Source organism: Leuciscus leuciscus (genome assembly GCF_965113295.1).
Source record: "Leuciscus leuciscus genome assembly, chromosome: 19".
Lineage (NCBI taxonomy): Eukaryota > Metazoa > Chordata > Actinopteri > Cypriniformes > Leuciscidae > Leuciscus > Leuciscus leuciscus.
In genome coordinates this window covers 35,794,516-35,815,338 of record NC_138743.1, presented here as the reverse complement: position 1 = coordinate 35,815,338, position 20,823 = coordinate 35,794,516, and the positions used below count along the sequence as shown (strand labels likewise).

Below are 20,823 nucleotides of genomic sequence, written 5' to 3'. Positions count from 1 at the left end.
TGCTTTATTTTAAATAACCACCAGATGGCGCTGCTCTCGGCGCTGTTCTCGACACTCTCGAAGCTTTGAATCTTTTCCCGGAACAGTCAGGGGAAAGCCTCAGTGATTCATGAGGCTTCATTTCCCCATCCCTACTTTCTAGTTATTAGTGGTATATTGTGTTAATGTTTATTTCTTTTGAGTCTAAGTTGCTTACGTGGGAAGAGCGGAGGTTTGGCGCTGTCTGGGACGCTGCACTCCGGTGGAGGTCCATTCCAATAAAGGACCGGTTGGCGTCAGTTGCTGCCATTTTGTTCTGTTGGGCTAATCCATGTTGCCAATTAGCTGGGGGGGTGCATGATTGATTGTATGTTTGTTTTGTTTATTATAATTCTATTTATATTTTGTTGGCTATAGTTATTTGGGTATATTATTTTGTTCATGGCCCATTTCTTGATATTTCTGAAGTTAATTACTTTATTTATTGTAATTGTGTTAAGTGATATTTGTGGTTTTCCCTGTGTATGTCTAATGGACTAGTCCTGTGTGTATATAAGTTTCCCATGTGTGTCATTTGGGAGGCCATGTTTTCTTTGTTTAGCTTGTTTGTTTGATTACAGTTTTAGTTTGATCTTCTTTAGTTTACCATTTTTATGGGCCCAGACCTGACTTTATTTTCAGTCAGTTTTTCAAGTTATTTAATTTGTAACTTTGTTTTTTGCATTTAATAAATCATTTTTGGTTGGAAATCCTGCGTCCTTTGCCCTTGACGGCTTGGTCCCTCACAAAGTATTACACACACACACAAATAAATGCTGAATTATTTTTTTATTTTTTTTATTTGTAAGAATATGTGTCATTTATGAGACCAGACACCCGTTCGCCGCCAAAATCTCACTCTGAACTCAGTTCAAAACTTGAGAGCCCTGAAAAGCGTTACTTTGTGCCCCGCTCTCCCCTAGACTACAATTGTGTGTCATATCTCCAGTAAACATATGTAACACATATTGCATCAGAAGTATCACTCCCTCTTACAAAATGTATATTTTGCTGATGTATGGTGTCAAACATACTCTTTTAAAAAACCCCACATTAATTCGAGAACTCGCTATAAGATTAACACAGCTTTTCAGTGGCTGACGTCACACAGCGCTGTTCGCCTGAAGCGCATCAATAAAGTTCCGCCATTCAAACGCTAAATTCACTTCCTGTTTTCATTTTTTTGTATGTCCTGTGACATCTGAGAGAATTCATCTCGAAAGTAGCAAAAAACTTCAGTGCTGCCACGTCAGGATTACAGCCCTAGATAAACACCTGGCCGAAATCCCAAGAGACACGCACACACACACACACACACACCATATAACCTGAACGGAAAACACCAGCCCAGCGCGAGGTTTGTTCCGTCATGGAGAGCAAATATAACTTGAAGAGTCCAGGTATGTCACCTCATCTTTTCTACATCATCGATATTACATTTAATGTCATGAGTTATGTGCTCTGAAAAGGCGTTATACATACATTCAGCCCTTTAATGTCATGAGCTAACGTTAGCTGGATTATTAGCCTTAGCCAACGGCAGCTCGTTCGTTATGTGTGTGTGTGTGTGTGTGTGTGTGTGTGTGTCAATATCGTTCATCTCATCTGTGCTGGAATGCGTCGAGCAAACATCAGACACTACCATGCCATGTAACGCTACATGAATATAGTATGTAATGATATATATCCATAGTACCAGGGTACCACCACCACAGTATACTGTATATCATATATAATACAATATATTGGGAAGGAACCAGCTAACATTAATACAGTAGTTGTAATATTTGTTCAGTTTGGCACTGCAGTAATGTATGATTATCTTGTCAAGCGAGAACTATTTGTAATAATCAAATCACACATTTTATTGGTTTCACTTTATTTTAGGGTGTCCATGTTACAGTGTAATTATACATTTATGTACTGAGTAATATTAATGAACTGCATGTACTTACTGCTATTTTTATTGTTTTATTGTGACACACACACACGCACACACACACACACACACACACGGACGGACGTTTTGTCCTGCAATAATTTCACTATAGCCAAATTGCTATGCTTTTTTGTTTTGTTTCTATATGCTTTGTGTTATGGCAAGCCGTTTTAACTTTTATTTATTTCCAGGATATGAATCCTTGATATCAACAATTCAATTTTCACTAGTTAAAATGATAATTCTTGATATCAGGAATTAGATTTCTACTAGTAAAAAAAAAAAAATTTGATATCAGGAATTACATTTCAACTAGTAAAAATGTTCATTCTTGATATCAACAATTGAATTTTAACTAGTAAAAACTATAATTCTTGATATTAACAAATGAATTTCAACTAGTAAAAACTATAATTCTTGATATTAACAATTTATATCCTGGGAATGGCAATAGGCAAGCCGTTTTGACTTTTAATCATTCGCAGGATATGAATCCTTGATATCAACAACAAAATTTTCACTAGTTAAAATGATAGTTATTGATATCATGAATTAGATTTCTACTAGTAACAATGGCAATTTTTGATATCAGAAATTACATTTCCACTAGTAACAATGCTAATTCTTGATATCAGCATTTACATTGTCACTAGTTAAAATGATAATTCTTGATATCAACAATTGAATTTCTACTAGTAAAAACTATCATTGTTGATATCTGTAATTGTATTTTCACTAGTGAAATGTCACCATAGGCTGCCATTCAAAATCAATTGTTGATATCAAGAATTGATTTCTTACTTGTTGAAATTCCAGTTTCACATATCAGAAATACAATTCTTACTAGTAAAAACCTTTATTTTTGATATCAAGAATTCAGTTGTCACTAGTTGAAATGTCTATTATTGATATCAACATATGAATTGCTACTAGTAACAATGTTCATTTTTGATATCAAGAATTCCATTTTTACTAGTGACAATGTTCATTTCTGATATCATGAATGTGATTGTTACTAGTAAGAAAGCCATTTTAGATATCTGAAATTTTATTGATATCAGAAATACATTTTCAGATATCAAAAATTAAAATTTTTACTAGTAGCAATTCAATTGTTGATATCAAGAATAGACATTTCAACTAGTGACAATTGAATTCTTGATATCAGGAATTTGCATTTTTACTAGTAACAATGTAATTCTTGATATCAACAATTCAATTCTTGATATCAACAATTAAATTCTTGATATCAACAATTGATTTTGAATGGCAGCCTATGGTGACATTTCACTAGTGAAAATATAATTGTTGATATCAACAATTAAATTGTTGATATCAACAATTACATTTTTGATATCAACAATTACATTTTTGATATCAAGAATTACATTTTTGATATCAAGAATTAAATTGTTGATATCAAGAATTAAATTGTTGATATCAAGAATTTAATTGTTGATATCAACAATTCATATCCTACATGTGTTTTAAATGTTAAAAGGGCGACAAAACTATTACAGATATCAAAAATGGATTTCTTACTAGTTAAAATTCTGAATACACATATCAGAAATACAATTCTTACTAGTAAAAACCTTTATTTTTGATATCAAGAATTAAACTGTCACTAGTTGAAATATCTATTCTTGATATCAACAATTGAATTCCTACTAGTAACAATGTTCATTTTTGATATCAATAATTCCATTTTCACTAGTGACAATGTTAATTTCTGATATCATGAATGTGATCGTTACTAGTAAAGAAAGCCATTTTAGATATCTGAAATAATATTGATATCAGAAATACATTTTCAGATATCAAAAATGAAAATTTTTACTAGTAGCAATTCAATTGTTGATATCAAGAATAGACATTTCAACTAGTGACAATTTAATTATTGATATCAGTAATTGCCATTTTTACTAGTAACAATGTAATTCTTGATATCAACAATTATATTTCTACTAGTAAGAAATCAATTCTTGATATCAACAATTGATTTTGAATGGCAGCCTATGGTGAGATTTCACTAGTGAAAATATAATTACAGATATCAGGAATTCAATTGTTGATATCAAGAATTACATTTTTGATATCAAGAATTACATTTTTGATATCAAGAATTCAATTGTTGATATCAAAAATGAAATTGTTGATATCAAGAATTACATTTTTGATATCAAAAAATGCAATTGTTGATATCAAAAATGTAATTCTTGATATCAACAATTCATATCCTGGAAATGAATAAAAGTTAAAACGGCTTGCCATATTTGTGTTGGTAATGATCATGTCTTGGGTCTCCTGGGACGCGGAGAGATTGCTGGGTGTTTCCTCTCTGTCTTAAGTCAAAGGGTTCATCATGAAGTCAGACTTTTATGGCTTATGCAATAAACCGATGAAACATGTTTCAGTATGAAATACTGTAATGAAATTATGTTTGTCTTTGTATAGCCTTATAAAATTGTTCCTAATGAATGTAATAAAAGGATTCAGTTTTAACCCCACATATTTTTGAGAGAGAGACTAATACAACAACCGATCTAGTACAGGTCGACTGTAATGCAGACACATCAGAGTCAAGCCTTATTTTTGGGGCCAGTCATTATATTGAATATTTGTTGCAGATATTGGCATTAGATGGCAGCTGGATGACAGATGTGTGTGTTTTCTTCTGTTTATTAGCTGTGAAGAGGCTGATGAAAGAGGCAGCTGAACTCCGGGACCCGACCCAGCACTATCATGCTCAGCCACTGGAGGTCAGACGGCACTAGTGTCTAGTTTGATTATCAGTAAATTATTAATTACATTTATATTTTTTATTATATAATAATAATAATAATAATATTATTTAAGATTGTTATTATTTTCTTAGTTTGTGTGTCTAATTATAATCTATTTTGCTAGTTTGTTAGAGTTATGATATGCTTTTAGCATTTCTGTTAATGAGCTCCTCATTTCCTCATTTGTAAGTCGCTTTGGAAAAGCGTCTGCCTGTCAAAGCACATCCTTAAAGGGGTCCTATTAGTCTTTGGGGTCTACTGGAATGTTTACATCATTTAATGGTCAAAATACAAATTTTTTTCTTTCTTCATCTTATAATTTACGTTTACGCTGTTGCAGCACCTGTTTCACCCTCTGTCTGAACGCTCTGTTTTAGTTTTGTTTCTTTAAAACCCGCCTTCCAAAAAGCGCGGCCGGCTCTGATTGGCCAGCCGGCCTCAGTCTGTTGTGATTGGTCGACGGATTAGAGCATGTGTTGGAAATGTAACGCCCGTTACAGCGAGTATCACTGTCTCTATGCCTCGGGCGGGAGTTACGGCTGCACCATTAATCGTTAAAAGATGGAGATCTCGATTCAAACACCCACTCCATCTTATTCCTAAAGTACAGCGATTCCTCAGTCTATTACGGTGCGTGTCCACGGGTGCGAAGGGCAACTTCTGTAGGAATCAATTGAAAATGATCGCTACGATGTCTACGGTAGAGATCAGAATATGAAATTCATCTATTGAAAGTATTTTGACACATGTATTGAGTTTCTTATTGTTACGACAAGTGAGTGTTTGTCATTGAATCATTCATTTAAAAGATTTATTCACAAATGCTGATTCATCCAATAACGAAACATCTCTATCTAATGATGTCTCTATCAATGAGACATTGACTGCATTAAAACATTTTTTTTATAATTTAGTTCAAATGAATATATATATTTTTAAATGGACTAAAGCAATGAACATTTTGTCACAACCTCTAGTTTGTATGTTATTTTGTTTAGTTGTCTTATGTTTTTTTCTCGTGATTCTCAATTTTTCCAGAATCGTGCAGCTCTAGCAGGAATGACTTAAATGAGGAATATTGTGAGATATTCGACAGGTTCTGACAAAATATGGATTCCTGCTGTCTTTTGAAAATGTTTTAATTATTTTAAAAATCGGTTTGAATGAATGATTCAATGGCTCATTAATGAAGACTTCACTTGTTTCATTACTGTTTTTGAACGAATCTCTTGAATGAATGATTCAATGATGAACACATTTTTAACAGTCACTTGTCGCCACCTACTGGCGTAATGATGTAATTGATACAATCTTGATTTGAAGTGCCGAGTTACTTTCAAACGCTGATTTACTCAATTTTGACGCTTCCGTAGACATCAGTGTTTATATTCACTTATATAAACTTTTATCTCAGCACTTCTGTGACACTATGAATATTTGCAACAAAGAAATAACGATATTTTGTCAAAGGTTTAATAGACGCCTATCTATAGACCTATGGACCTGTCTTTGTCATTTATGAATAACCTCGCACGGGGTCTTAATCAAGATCGCAGTCTTTTAAGGGTTAATTGTGCAGCTCTAGTGCGCACTGCCACTGATATCGTGAATTACTCCTGTCGGAGTGGCTTTGTAACTTTACAGACCTTTATCATGAGCAAACGACAACATTACACACTAAAGAAAGATGAACATGGGGGAAAAAAACACATAATAGGACCCCTTTAAGAAATATCAGGAGCTTTGGTTTTATCTGAGGCTTTACATGAACCCAAGATTAAGTTATTACTGTAAGTTATATTAGACATTACGGTTAAAGAAGGGTGAGTTCGTGCTCTCTAGCATCAGAGAGGTCAACTCTTCATGTTGAATCATCATGCTGTCTGATGTGACTCTCGTGTGTTGATCAGGATAACCTGTTTGAGTGGCACTTCTCCGTCCGAGGACCTCCAGACTCTGATTTCGATGGAGGAGTTTATCATGGTCGGATCGTTCTCCCCCCCGAATACCCCATGAAGCCCCCCAGCATCATTCTGCTCACCGTAAGAAAAGCATTGTCTACTTCTTAAACCTAATGCCTCTATTTTAATCCCACACAGTCCTTCACACATCTTACCTGGGGTTGAGAACCGAGAAGCGGTTCATGTTCCATAAAAATGTGCCTTGATGTGCCTTGAAAGAAATGTTTTAGCTTTTAGAATGAAATCACTATGTGACACTAAAACAGACACCTCTAATTTCTCTTGTGTAGTCCTCTCACATGCATTGGGACCGGCTGTCATTCGTGAGCAGAAGTCACTCATGAGTCGGTTCTCATAGGGCCGTGACACACCAAGCCTGTCGGGCTAGTTTTTAGTTTTAGCGAATGAGTCAATGCTCAAGAATAAAAGCGAAAGTGATGAAAGCGAATAAAGAAGTCAAGACGGCTCAGACAGAAGGAGGTTATCATTTTATATCATCTTACCTGAGCATTCCAGTGCACAAATATATTCATAATAACATGAGTCGCCTGGAAAGAAGAACTTGATCTGCGTGATTGATATTCAAAATAATAAGCAAGCGCTGCTTTGTTTAGAGTTTCTTTCTGCAGTCCTAGTTTCGGTTTCTCTTTTAGAAGGAAGATTACAGACTATTGATGCCGGCTGATATAGACAGATATTTACTGATATTTTATAACCTGTCTGTCAGTAAATATCCCAAAAAAGGTGTATTTTTCAGGCTAGACCAGCCAATCCACATATGCAGTCCTAAGCGTGAGTCTCCGGTCTCTCTGGGAATCTGGGCAGTGACTTTACCATTCGGTGATTGGCTCTTTTTCTTAGTTAGGCGGGACGAATTCTGCTATATTGGTCATTGCAGTTTCTTCTATTTATTCATAAGTGATATAGGAGTGAACCGGCTTTGTATATCTATAGATTGCAAGATTGTGAAGACATTTTTTCAGTATAAGATTAATTAGATAATATTACATATAATTTGGTAGTAAAACTTAAAGCGTTGCACGAGTATTTGTCTTTTGTAAAATGTTTCCACCTGCTTTTTATCACTTAAAGGTCCTGTATGCAGTCTTTATGTAGCCTATACCATAATATGTTTGCAGATATTTCGGAAACATACTGAGTTCACACACTCGTTTCTCTGTAAAACTCTACAGCCAGTTATTCTACTTAGAAATGTGCGTTCAGTGTCGGGATGTCTGTCTTTGTTTTGGTCTGTGTGACTCCGCCCACTTCCAGTTCACCCAATAGTGTTTCAACACCCCGGGATGCTTTGGTGGAAAACACACTGTATTGCAGCCAAACAAACTGGGTCAGAGATCGCATATTCTACCCAACCTAAAAAGCCTCGTGTCCATCTCAAAATCTCTATGAACTGGAACATATTAATAATTGGATAAATTAACTCGTCATCTTAGAGTGTAAGGCTCGTTTCTGTGTCCTCCTTGTGATCTACTGACTTCCTCTTCCCCTAATCATTCTTCTGTTGTGCTTCTCTGTTTCTCTTGTAATGAATAAAAACGTTCCTCTCATCCTCAGCCCAATGGAAGGTTTGAGGTTGGGAAGAAGATCTGTCTGAGTATTTCCGGTCACCATCCAGAGACGTGGCAGCCGTCATGGAGTAGTGAGTGTCTTCAGGAATAACGTTTATACCACCTCTAAAAAACTGATGTATATGTATATGTAAAAATGTTTTTTTTTTTACATTCATTTATTATTGAATTAAAACAGCCTTAATTTTCTATATACAAAATATAAAATGACCCAGACATGGAATGAATCCGCTTGCTGCTGAGTGACACATCTGTACACAGCAGGTTTACAGTGCATCTTCTCCTACCTTCATCCTTTAGTTGCCTTTGTATCCAACACTAAGCTGTATGTTTTTCTCTTTGTGTCAGTTCGGACGGCTTTAATAGCGATCATTGGATTCATGCCGACTAAAGGGGAAGGAGCGATAGGATCTCTGGATTACACTCCTGAGGAGAGAAGAGCTCTCGCTAAAAAGTAAGATGTCGGTCCTCTACCTCTTCATTTTCATCTGAGAAAAACATGGTCAGTCCTCGTGTGTAGACGGTGCACAGGGTCATACACACCATCAGGGTTACACACACGATACTTGATGCAAAGTGCATAATCACACGTCACGTGTCAGGCGGGGACTTCTGGGAAGGAAGGTCTTTTTGCTTTTTTCCACCATAAATTATATGGTAATTCATAGGTTTTACTTGCAAAAAGCAAAACCTACATTTGACTGTACAGTAGAGTAAAATGACATATAATACCATATTAAACCATTTACAGTTTCTCACCATATATGGTAAATTACAGTTAACCGATTAATGGTGTTATGCCCACTTTTTAAATGTCTAGGGCTATTAGAGGATATAAAATGAGGATAAAAACATTGAAGTTGAATTGAAATTAAATGAGCTAAAGCAGGGTTTCTCAAACTTGGTCCTGGAGGGCCACTGTCCTGCACAGTTTAGCTCCAACCCTGATCAAACACACCTAGCTGTGAGTTTCTAGTGATCCTGAAGACATTGATTAGCTTGCTCAGGTGTGTTTGATCAGGGTTGGAGCTAAACTGTGCAGGACAGTGGCCCTCCAGGACCGAGTTTGAGGAACCCTGAGCTAAAGAAAGGTTGAGCTAAAGCTAAATAAGCTAAAGTTGCCAAACACTTGTGTGTGTAAATAAATCAAACAGAGGTGATTATTATAGATTCTTGCATTCTTGTGATTAATCTTGTAAATATAATTTGCAATACATGAAAAACACAGGAGAGGGGTAATGAGCAGTTTTAAATCAAAGAAAACAATTAAACGAAAAATCCTTCCGCCTTCTCGTAAAGTCTAATCTTACTAATAAAGAAAAAACAGCACAATCTTCAGTGTCAGGATGCACAACTAAACTACACTAAGTAAAAAAAGCACAAACACAAGAGTCACACATGATGTATTAATACAACCTCAGACTCTGTGTCGTGTAACGGACGTCTTGTGGAATATTAACTCACTGGTTCTGAGAAAACTGGCAATGAGAGACGTTTCAGATGAAGGTTAAAAAAACATGTCATGAAACAAACAAATCAACAATGTAAACTTTGGTTTGACAATACAAAACCAAGTGAATAACACACACCAAACAATACAACAAAATGGTTGTTTTACTAAAAACATCAAGCAGAAGTCATCATCATGATCACATCCAGCTGAGGCCTCTTCCAGCGTGTGTGGACATGCTGTGTCCTTTATAAACACACAAATACATCTGAAGAAGTGACAGACTGTTGTTCTCAGCAACGTTTCTCTAATCAACACGTGCTGATTAAACGTCCACCCCCGTCACACACATGAACATAACAGCCAACATCTGTGGGCTCTAGTGTGATTCAGTCTGCCTTCAAACCATCGGCTGGCCACCATCGTCATGGACTAATGCAATACCGGTCAAACGTGTGGAATCATGAAGAGTCTCAAAATACTGTAAAAATGCTAATATTGTTAAATACAAAAAAGTCACTTTGAATTTAAATATGCTTAAGAGTGTATGACTGGATCATTATTGCAGTGATTATGATGTTTCCTGTTATATGTTTGACATCAGTTCTTCTAACACTAACTGATGGAGTGTGTAGCTTTTCATTTCTTAAACAACCATGTATGAAACGCATCATGATCATATTCCAGGATGACAATGTGAAGATTCATCCGGCTCAGATTGTGAAAGAATGGTTGTGAGGAGCTTGAAGATGAAGAGTCATTTTCACACATGAGTTGATGCTCCTCTGAGTCCAGATCTTAAACTCAGTGAAAGTCTTCAGGATGTTCTGGAGGAGACTTTACAGAGAGCTGGACTCTTGCACTGACAACACAAGATCTTCACCAAAGATTGATGCACCTCTTGATGGACATAACATCACAACATTAATGTCCATCAAGAGGTGCATACATATTTTCCTTACACAAACCGGCAATGATTAATTGTTAAATAACACGCATGTACTTTATGTATTTAATCTCACTTTATTAAGCAATGTCTTTGATCCAATTCAACCATATTAATAAGCACTTATAACTTCTGTTATACATCACATTTTATTGCTGAAGAGTGTTGAACTTTCTCCTCCTGCTTCCTGTTCTTTTGCGGTCCAGAATGACTGTACAGCGGACAGGTGTGTTTACTGTACAGGCATGCGTTTGCATTTCCTTCAGCCTGAGGCTTATTCATTTCACTTGTGTAAAAGAGCCTTTGCATTTGCCAATTAGTTTTTTATTATTTAAAAAACAAAAACAAGCAAGCCCAGCAAAAGTAACATAAGGCATTACATTACATAAACTTAACTTAGGGAGTAATGCAATATTGTAACTTTCCCCAACACTGGTTGTTGCTATATTGTGTATTTTAGCACAACTGGACCTGTATCCGGTTGTTTAGTCTGACTCACGGGTCACTATTTTCAGACGCTCTATCCGATGACAAAAGCAAACAACAAACAGTGTTGTAACATTACAATAAAGTCCTATTAGTTAACGTTAGTTAATGTATTAACTAACATCGACTTACAATACATTTATTACAGTATTTATTAATCTTTGTTAATGTTAAAGGGTTAGTTCACCCCAAAATGAAAATTCTGTCAGTAATTACTCACCCTCATGTTGTTCCAACCCCGTAAGACCTTCGTTCATCTTCGGAACACAAATTAAGATATTTTTTATTAAATCTGAGAGCTATCTCACTCCTCCATAGGCTTCTAAGGGACTGAAACTTGCTTGCCCAGAAAAGTTATTAAAAATATCGTTAATATAGTCCAAGTGACTCCAGTGGCTCAATCTTAAGTTTATAAAGCGACGAGAATACTTTTTGTGCGCAAAAAAACACAAAAATAACGACTTTATTCCACTATTCATTTCCTTCTCTCTGAGCCTCGAGTGAGTTCACGTAGTGTTTTAGCGCAGCGCGTCTGTGTTGTACGTCACACGTAGGGTCACTATTGGCCGACGCTGGTCATGTGTGTGATGCGTGTAATGTGCAACACAGAAGCGCTACGCTATTACACTACATGAAAAAACTCGAGGCCCAGAGAGAAGGAAATGAATAGTGGAATAAAGTCGTTATTTTGGGGGGGTTTTGCGCACAAAAAGTATTCTCGTCGCTTTATAAACTTAAGATTGAGCCACTGTAGTCACTTGGACTATATTAACGATCTCTTTAATAACTTTTCTGGGCAAGCAAGTTTCAGTCCCTTAGAAGTCTATGGAGGAGTGAGACAGCTCTCAGATTTCATCAAAAATATCTTAATTTGTGTTCTGAAGATGAACGAAGGTCTTACGCGGTTGGAACAACATGTGGGAGAGTCATTACTGACAGAATTTTCATTTTTGGGTGAACTAACCCTTTAGTTCAAGTTGGCTCAGGTCCTTTAAATAATATTAACATACAACTTTTGATGAAAGTAACAGTAACTAAGATTAATAAATGCTTTAAAAGTATTTTTTAGAACCTTATTGTAAAGTGTTGCCAGCAGTGCTAATATACACTCATGTTGTGCTGTAATACTACCGACAAATCCTGATCTAACCGGCTACATGGCATGCTTTTAGACAGTGCTAGTTGTGTTAGTTGGAAATTGTCATAGTCTTTTCTTGTGTCAGATATCAGAGTGAAACCGCTTCTGGAACAAGAACAAATGATTGGAATTGATTGTGGTTTGCTATTGGTGGATCATGTGTGATTGACAGGTCGCCCTGCCCTCATCATCAGAGAAGAGATGCTACAAGAGGGAGGGGAACATATTTTGATTAAAGATTGAAAAAACAGAAATAAATAAATATGTACAAATAAATAATTTAGCATATATATCGCAATATTCTGTAAATGTGTGTTTTGTTTGTCAGGTCTCAGGATTTCTGCTGTGAAGGTTGTGGCAGCTGTATGCGCTCGGCTCTGCTAGCGCTCTCTCCTGACGGTGACCTTCGACCTGTCGACCCTCAGGCACACAGACTGGCCCAGCAGATCAGCTTCAAGGTGACCCTCACTGTTCATCACACTCAACATCCAGCATAGTGTATTCTCATCAAGATTATTACGGCAAGAGTCAAGACACCTCGGATGAATAGCGTAAAAAGTTTAGACATAGGCATTATCTAATTAAATATGTGCTAATTTGGATCAATTTCCAAAATAGAAATCTGAACAGGTTAAAAATTCTTGTTTCATTTTGTGGACATATTAGAGTACGCTCCATGAATCTGAAAACACTGTAAACAGAGAGAGAGAAAAACTCCAATATTTGCAATCCAATTCCAATATTAAAAAAAAACCATATTTGTAGGGAATAAAATGTAGTATAAAGCAAGTACAGCTGAAGGGGAGATTTGAAACACATTTTGAGAAACTGCCCTTTAAAGATGTGTATGTGTAATTAGGAGTTTAAAAAATACTTAATATTCAGTAATATTATTGATTTGACTGCACTGACTCTGTTGAAGAGGAACAAAACTTGAACTGAATTGAGCTGGACAATGACATCACTGTTTTCTGCAGAGCTGCTTTATAGCCGAGTCCACTTTGTTTCATAATTGACGCTGTTATTGAACTGAACTGAATCAACATTGTCCTGAATAATGATGACACTATTGTCGTCTTAGAGCTGCTTCACAGCAGATTTGGAAGTTTGCATCATTAATTGTGATTCTCCTGCTTATCACTGTGAAGCTGCTTTAAAACAGTTGTGTATAAAGCGCTACAGGAATAAAGGTGACGACTGATTGAAATCTACAGACGGTGATAAAATAAGTTTTAATAATAACATGTTCACACATTCTAATTTGTTACACTGTTAATTTGTACAGTTATTTAATTTGTACATTTAAATTTAAGTTATGATATAATATTTTATTATTTTGATGTCTTTATTATTATTCTGTGTTTTCCAAGCTTTGGCAATATTGTATTATGTACAATCATGCCAATAAAGCCAATTTGAATTTGATTAAATAAACACTTTCTCAAAATAGTTTTTGCCCTACGCCAGAGCATTAAGGGTTTCTCACTGGTTTTTTGTGTCATCAGGCGGAGTCGAGCTCATCATCATCATCGGCGGCGGCGGCGGCTTCCAGTGACAGTGAGAGTACATCTACAGCAGAGAGAGACACAGAAGACACGTCTTCAGCTGAGCAGGTGCAGGACACACTCGTACACCGCATCATTTACGGCTCATTCTGCTGCTGGGGAGGATGACATTGAGGGTGTGTTCACACTTGGCATGTTTGGTTGGATTAAACCGAACCCTGGTGCGATTGCTCTGTTAGTGCAGTTCATTTGAATAAGTGTGAACGCTGCCGTCTGAACCAAACTAGCGGACCGAGATGCTGAAAAGATGTGTCTTGGTCCAAACGAACTCTGGTGCGGTTTCGAAAACGAACCTGTTTTTTCTCACCATAGTCGTGATGTTGCCCATCACAGTTCAGTACAGGCGTCAGAACCACGTCACCTTGCAGTGTGTGTGTGTGTGTGTGTGTGTGTGTGTGTGTGTGTGTGTGTGTGTGTGTGTGTGTGTGTGTGTGTGTGTGTGTGTGTGTGTGTGTGTGTGTGTGTGTGTGTGTGTGTGTGTGTGTGTGTGTGTGTGTGTGTGTGTGTGTGTGTGTGTGTGTGGGGGGGGGGGGGGGGGGATTCCTGACACTGGTTTGAGTTCTTTACACATTTTATAAGCTCTTCTCGAGTTCTCAGCTGGTCAGAATACCATAATGTGTAGCTACGCACGTTTATCCCAGAACACTGCACTGTTTTTGATGTTTGGTAACTTATAAGCCAACCAATCAGGTTGTGAACATATCCCTATATTTCTTTAGGTTCGGTGTTAAAGTGACAGTGTGAACGCCAAGCGGACCAAGACTAAATGTTTTTGGTCCAGAGCAAATGAACCAAGCGAACCGAACTACAAGTGTGAACACGCCCTCAAGCTGTAGTGTGAACACACAATGAGTGTGTGTATCCTCTGTTCAGTTCATCGGCTCCCAGTGTGTCTGTAATGATCTCTGCTCTCTCTCTTGTGGTCTAGACTGAATCCTCATTCGTTGCTGCTCAGACATCAAGCGAGGGTCCATCCGTTTCAGCGGCTCCGAGTCCACGTCAGCGGCGCTCGCAGAACCAGACCCAGAGCCCGAGGTACCCCACGTTCACGGCCTCCCCCGCCCCCCCGCACCCGCAGCAGGACCCCAGTCACACGGGCTGTGCCGTCCTCATAGTGCTCCTCACACTCGCGCTCGCCGCGCTCATCTTCCGCAGAATCTACTTGGCTCACGAGTACAAGTTTGATTACGAGCTGTGAACTCTTTCTGCTCCTCCTGAAACCTGTCGTCCTCCTCCAGATCCAGCAGACGGGGGGGTGTGTGTGTTTGTCCTCTTCCTGGACGCTGCCCAGCACCAAGACTTCTGGGTGTATCAGAACAAAACCTGAAGGGGCGAATCTCAGTAAGCTCGTCAAGAACATGTCAATGGAAGCTTGTTTTCGCCACAGATGATTGCAAAAAAGATGATTGCGATCTCAAAATGTAATTTTGTTTTACTAGGAATTGCTCGCAATATCTCGCAATTCTGAGAAATGACGTTAATATTGAGTTTATATCTCGCAATTCTGACTTTTTTCCTCTGGATTGCTAGTTAATATCTCGCAATTCTAAACAAGAAAGTCAGAATTGCACGATATGAACTCAATATTAACTTTATTTCTCAGAATTGTGAGCTGCAATCCTGCAATTGTCACTTTATAACTTGCAATTCTGTGAGATTAAAAAGTCACTATTAGCTTTTTTATGAATTTGATTCAGTGGCAGAAACAAGCTTGCATCGATTTCACCCCTTAAAATTACAAATTTATATTTCACATAAAGAGAAGACAGTTTCTGATGTTACAATTATCCCCAAGCTATTTTAACTGTAAAGTATTTATGCATCATGATGGTAATTATTGTACTGCCTTTTAAACTGGGAACATTTTATTTAAAAAAAATAATAATAGTGTCTGGCCAGAACATCTGGACACATTACTGTACATTACATTATCACATGATGTAATAAGAACTGGGTACTATTCCTGTTTTCTTCAATATAATAATAAAAAAACACTTTTTGGGGGTGAAATATGACGTTTTCAATATTTTGATGGTTTGAGACTCCCGTTTCCTAAATAATGCATTTCAAAAGTTACAAGGTACAAAATTTGGTCTTAGACTGGAAGAATTTGCAGACAGCTTCTGATGTGCTTCTGAAATGTATACGTCTGTCTCGGAATCGAACATTTACGCACTATAATAATGTAGGCATGGTTGTAATATTGTACATTTTGCTTTTAAACGGTGTAAAAAACCACAACGTTTGCACTTGGATAGATGAGCCTCTCTGGATGCTCCTTCAAGCAGTCGAAATGATGTTTTTATTTTTTACTAATATATCTATAACTCAGTAAATGAGTTTATACATAGTACATGGATTAATGGTGTAGACAAACGCTACGCTGCCCTTATGTTGATAGACATCTAAAACATCATCTGTTTTTCACTTCCTTAATCAACAACCAATAGTTTTCTTTAACAACCAGTAAACCTGACTGATCCACAACTGTTTGCTCTTTTCACTCTGTCTTGTAGGTTTTAAAGTACTTTGCAGCATTGAAGTGTTTATTACAGTAGGCGGTCAACCTGCAGCATTAATGTTATTGACATGAAGGATAAGATTGTGTGTCTTAGTTGTTACTTCGCAGACTTTCAGCTGGTTGGCGTCCTGCCAGGAACCACCAAGAACCGAATCTAGCATTTTAATTATTATTTTCATGTTTATATTTACTCCATATATCAATTATGTGCAAAATAGTTTGATTTTAAGTGTGAGATTGTATTACAGCATTTGTATATTATATCAACACACTGTATTAAGGCTTTGCTTTAATGTGGGGCTTTGTGATTGATGTCTACTACTGTTAAGCACATGATCATTAAAACATTTAAATTAATCAGAGATTCAGATCCATTTGTCCTCTGTTCCTTGAGTAATGAATGAGCGAATAGTGTCGCACTAGCAGAAGTTTAATTCATTCTCTGTTACTACTTTACACATTTTATTAGAATAACAGTAAAGTCATCAAAACTATGAAATTATACAAATTGTAGTATGGTAATTATTCCTGGGATTTGGTCATATTTCAGACTTTTTTTAAAGTAGTCACCAAAATGAAATGTTAAAAGCTTTTCACAATACTTTGGTATGTCCATTATAATGGATCCAAATAATTATTGCATTTAAAAAAAAATTATCATAACATACTGCCTTATTTCTAATCGTACACGACGCATTTTGTCATTCCCCTGAGGCACTTCACTGAATTTGTACTTAAAAAATATTTAACAAAATGTGCAGTGTCTGTAATTTATGGCAATATTGTAAGTATCTATTTGTTACACTTTCTTTTGAAAAATTTGAAGATTTTGAATTCATATTTTTGAGGTGTATTATGATCAGGGAGGGTACTGTCAAACTCAAAACACATAAAATTAAGATGGAAAATGATTGTTTTTCAAATTTTAATTTTAATCCGTAAGTACAGTGTACAATTCATTGCTGTCATATGCGGTCGACTGTCCTAAACACCTCAACCCCGTCATGTGTGTTTATTTCTCTTTTTCAGCACGAGGCCCCCTATAGGGTGCTTCACTTATGGGGCCCACAGAAAATTCATGACACAAAACAACTTCAGAAATGTTGAACAACATGTTCAATGTTTTGCAACAAAATGGTGACGTTTTTATTTCTTCTTCACGTTAAAGGGCAAACCACCGAAGTTTATGCAGAAATGAACAATGCTAAAATTATGCTTTCAAAGCAATTCGACTATTAGTGCATTAAAAATACAAACAATAGGCCAAGTCATTGGACAACATGGAAAGCAATAGAAATTACATGAAATTTTAATTCTATTTCCCCACAAAGATAAATGTTTGGTGGTATATCCGCTCTGAGGTTTGAGAAGACTGTGGGACCTGAGCCCGTCTCTTCTCTAATATCTGTGTTTCCTCACAATGCTCCAAAGCAAAGGACACTGATTGTAAAGTGTCAGAATCGGACACAATAGACCTTATTCAGAGCAGCGCCATGACAGGTATGAAAGTGAGGCTGTGAGGGATAGAATTAATGAATTGCTGTTTCCAATGGCATCCGCTGTATAAAGCTAGCCTGGTTAAAACCAGACCATTCTCAGTAGTAACTGAGTTATGGTCTGGCAAAGCTTCATTAATAACTCATTTCCAAAGGGGCGTCACCAACGGACGTCGCTCAGATGCCTCTGGGCGCAATTGGATAGACCTAAAACCAATCAGAGCGATCGTCATCGTGTAAAGCCCGCCCCAACGTTTCTGATTGGTGCCGCGATTTCGAGGGATTAGAAATGGGCTTGAATGAGCTCTTTGCCAGACTACTTGCAGAGCAAATCTAAATTTGCTGGAAGTTGTCTGGGTTTTCCCAGGCTATAAAGCTCCTTGGTACTTACAATTTTCCACAGCTTATATTGTTGGGAGTTTTTTGTCAACTGAAATTTCTTGGAAAGATATTTTTTCCAGTGTTTCATGAGCAGAACAATCCAAAAACACATTAAATAACACTACAGTCCATTGAAGAGATACATGTCTGTCCCTCACAGCCTTGCTTTCTTTCCCATTAAAAATCAAGGATGGCGCTGCTGTGAATAAGGTCTAAAATGTGTTTTGGCTCACCACTGCCGGTGCTAGGCTACACAGTAGCACTTAACAAAAGCGAATAATGTTGAACATTAATTTTAGTATTCACGGTAAATGCAGATTAATATCAAACATTTCATTACACATTTTTAATTCAATTCTTTAAAAAAAAAAAAACCTAGAACTTCGTGCGCCATCTGGCGACCCTCCGTAGTATTGGATGATGTGGGTATATACATCATTCTTGAATATTGATCAATGTGCGCTATACCCAGCTAACAGGGGACGTCCCCCGGACTTTTCGAACGTCCCCTTAGGTCCGCATTAGGTCCGCTTTGTAACGTTCCCGAGCGGACGTTCGGAGGACGTCCGCATTTGGTCCGCTTTGTAACGTTCGCTGACGGACATTCTGATGACGTCCGCATTTGGTCCGCTTTGTAACGTTCCCGAGCGGACCTTCGGAGGACGTCCGTATTTGGTCCGCTTTGTAACGTTCCCGAGCGGACCTTCGGAGGACGTCCGTATTTGGTCCGCTTTGTAACGTTCGCTGATGGACGTTCTGATGACATTTGTCCGGGCCATGTTTGCGAACGTCTATTTCGTCCCTCACCTGCCATTTCCATGACAACACAATCCAGTCGCCCATGCCTTTGATTTTTATCATTAGACCGGACATCTTGCAACTCAGACAAACGAATAATTAAACTAAAATATAAACCCATATTGGATGGGGATTTGTTTATCCATTTAATTAACTGTGATAATGGATTTTATCTAAAAACCATGGTTTTTTGTTTTGCAGATTGACAGTTTTATAACTGCAAATAAACTATAGTAAAAATATTATTTGAATTAATTGTAAAATTAAGTTAATGTTAAAAATGTTAGTGTTTTAATTTTAATGTTAAGATAATAACTTTCATGTTACTTATAACTTCTATCACTAATTAAAGATGTAATCAAATCACGAGTCTGTTTTCAGCCAATATAATTTAAACATCAAAAACATGAGAAGTGATTCAATTGAATAGCCTACAATTTATTATTCCGCATGAAGAAAATAAGGTTGAATCTCAGGAGCTCTAAAATAATGCATCGACTTCACATGATGAATGCAGCCAAGGAAAATGCGAAGAATGGAAAAGCACATTGCTGGAAAGAAAGTGGAAAATAACACAGGTAAGACAAATAAAAGTATCCTATAGGCTACCTGTAAAAATGTTGGTCAGGCGATCGAAGGACTGGTTTTATTCAAAATAAGTTATTTTAGGAAAAATATTATTCTAATTATTGCACTTAAGACTGATAGCACATTGCATTTCAAATAACAAAAAAAAAAGTGTCATATAGCTGGCCCACACTATAATTTTGGCAGAATATGCCTTCATAACACACTAGCAAGTGACGATCAAAATGCACCTAAGCGAGTGACGTCATTCATTATGGCACGTAGCATCCGTGTATCCATGGCAACGCTCAGCTGCGTAGTGACAGTTAACGGTCCTCCTCAGACGCGGCCTTGTGTTTTCTCTTTCGACAGTCTAAAAGGTATTTTTAATTTTTAGATTAGTATACATTAGTTATCGTAACCACTATACACCATTACATATTATGAAAATTTGACCTTTTAAAACGTTTGCTGAAGTTGTCCGCCGTGTACCACTGCTAACCGTTATGCTAACACTAACGTTACGAAACTAACGTTAAATGTTGCTGAAATGAGACGACGTTATATTTCACATATTCATATATAGACATATAAAATCATAACACTACCGAATGTGTTCATTTTGTTGTTTTAGATGCCAGGGGGAAGAATTGCCAACGGACTAACCCCACAGCTGACCGACCGAGACACACACACACACACACACACACACACACACACACACACACACAGCTGCCAGCGCGTTTGAACACACACACACACACACACACACACACACAACACCTTTACAATTGTTCAAATAAATACTTTGTTCCTTACAACGTGTCTGTTTTCTTTGGTTAGCCAGAAGTAAAATAAAATAAAATGATAAAAGGATGTTAAAAGGACTTCGAACGTTCTGTAAAGGTCACCGAATGTTTTCCAAACGTCCCACTAAGGTCCCTCGGGACGTCGCACGACGGTCCTGCAAACGTCCTGCGAGCGTCCCCCGCGACGTCCTGCGAACGTCCCCCGCGACGTCCTGCTAACGTTTAAAGAACCCTACACGAAGACGTCCAGAGGACGTTCGCAGAGGACGTTCAGGGACGTTCTAGGGACATCTTTTTGTTAGCTGGGTATATAGTCATTAAGTGCTCTAGCTTTTCTAGCTTTTTAATACGATGTCTCGAGTTAAATAGCTCA

At 37.3% G+C, this 20,823-nt stretch overlaps 1 protein-coding gene across 1 annotated transcript; it reads left to right on the top strand.

Annotated features, from left to right (window-relative positions):
- The first annotated feature begins 1,213 nt into the window (after nucleotides 1–1,213).
- ube2j1 (ubiquitin-conjugating enzyme E2, J1) lies at nucleotides 1,214–16,756 on the top strand. The gene is made up of 8 exons (XM_082148003.1): nucleotides 1,214–1,418; nucleotides 4,646–4,719; nucleotides 6,654–6,785; nucleotides 8,280–8,364; nucleotides 8,642–8,747; nucleotides 12,642–12,771; nucleotides 13,819–13,926; nucleotides 14,807–16,756. The coding sequence occupies exons 1-8, from the start codon at nucleotides 1,388–1,390 to the stop codon at nucleotides 15,074–15,076; spliced, it is 936 nt and encodes a 311-aa protein (XP_082004129.1). The 5' UTR covers nucleotides 1,214–1,387; the 3' UTR covers nucleotides 15,077–16,756.
- The last annotated feature ends 4,067 nt before the right edge of the window (nucleotides 16,757–20,823 follow it).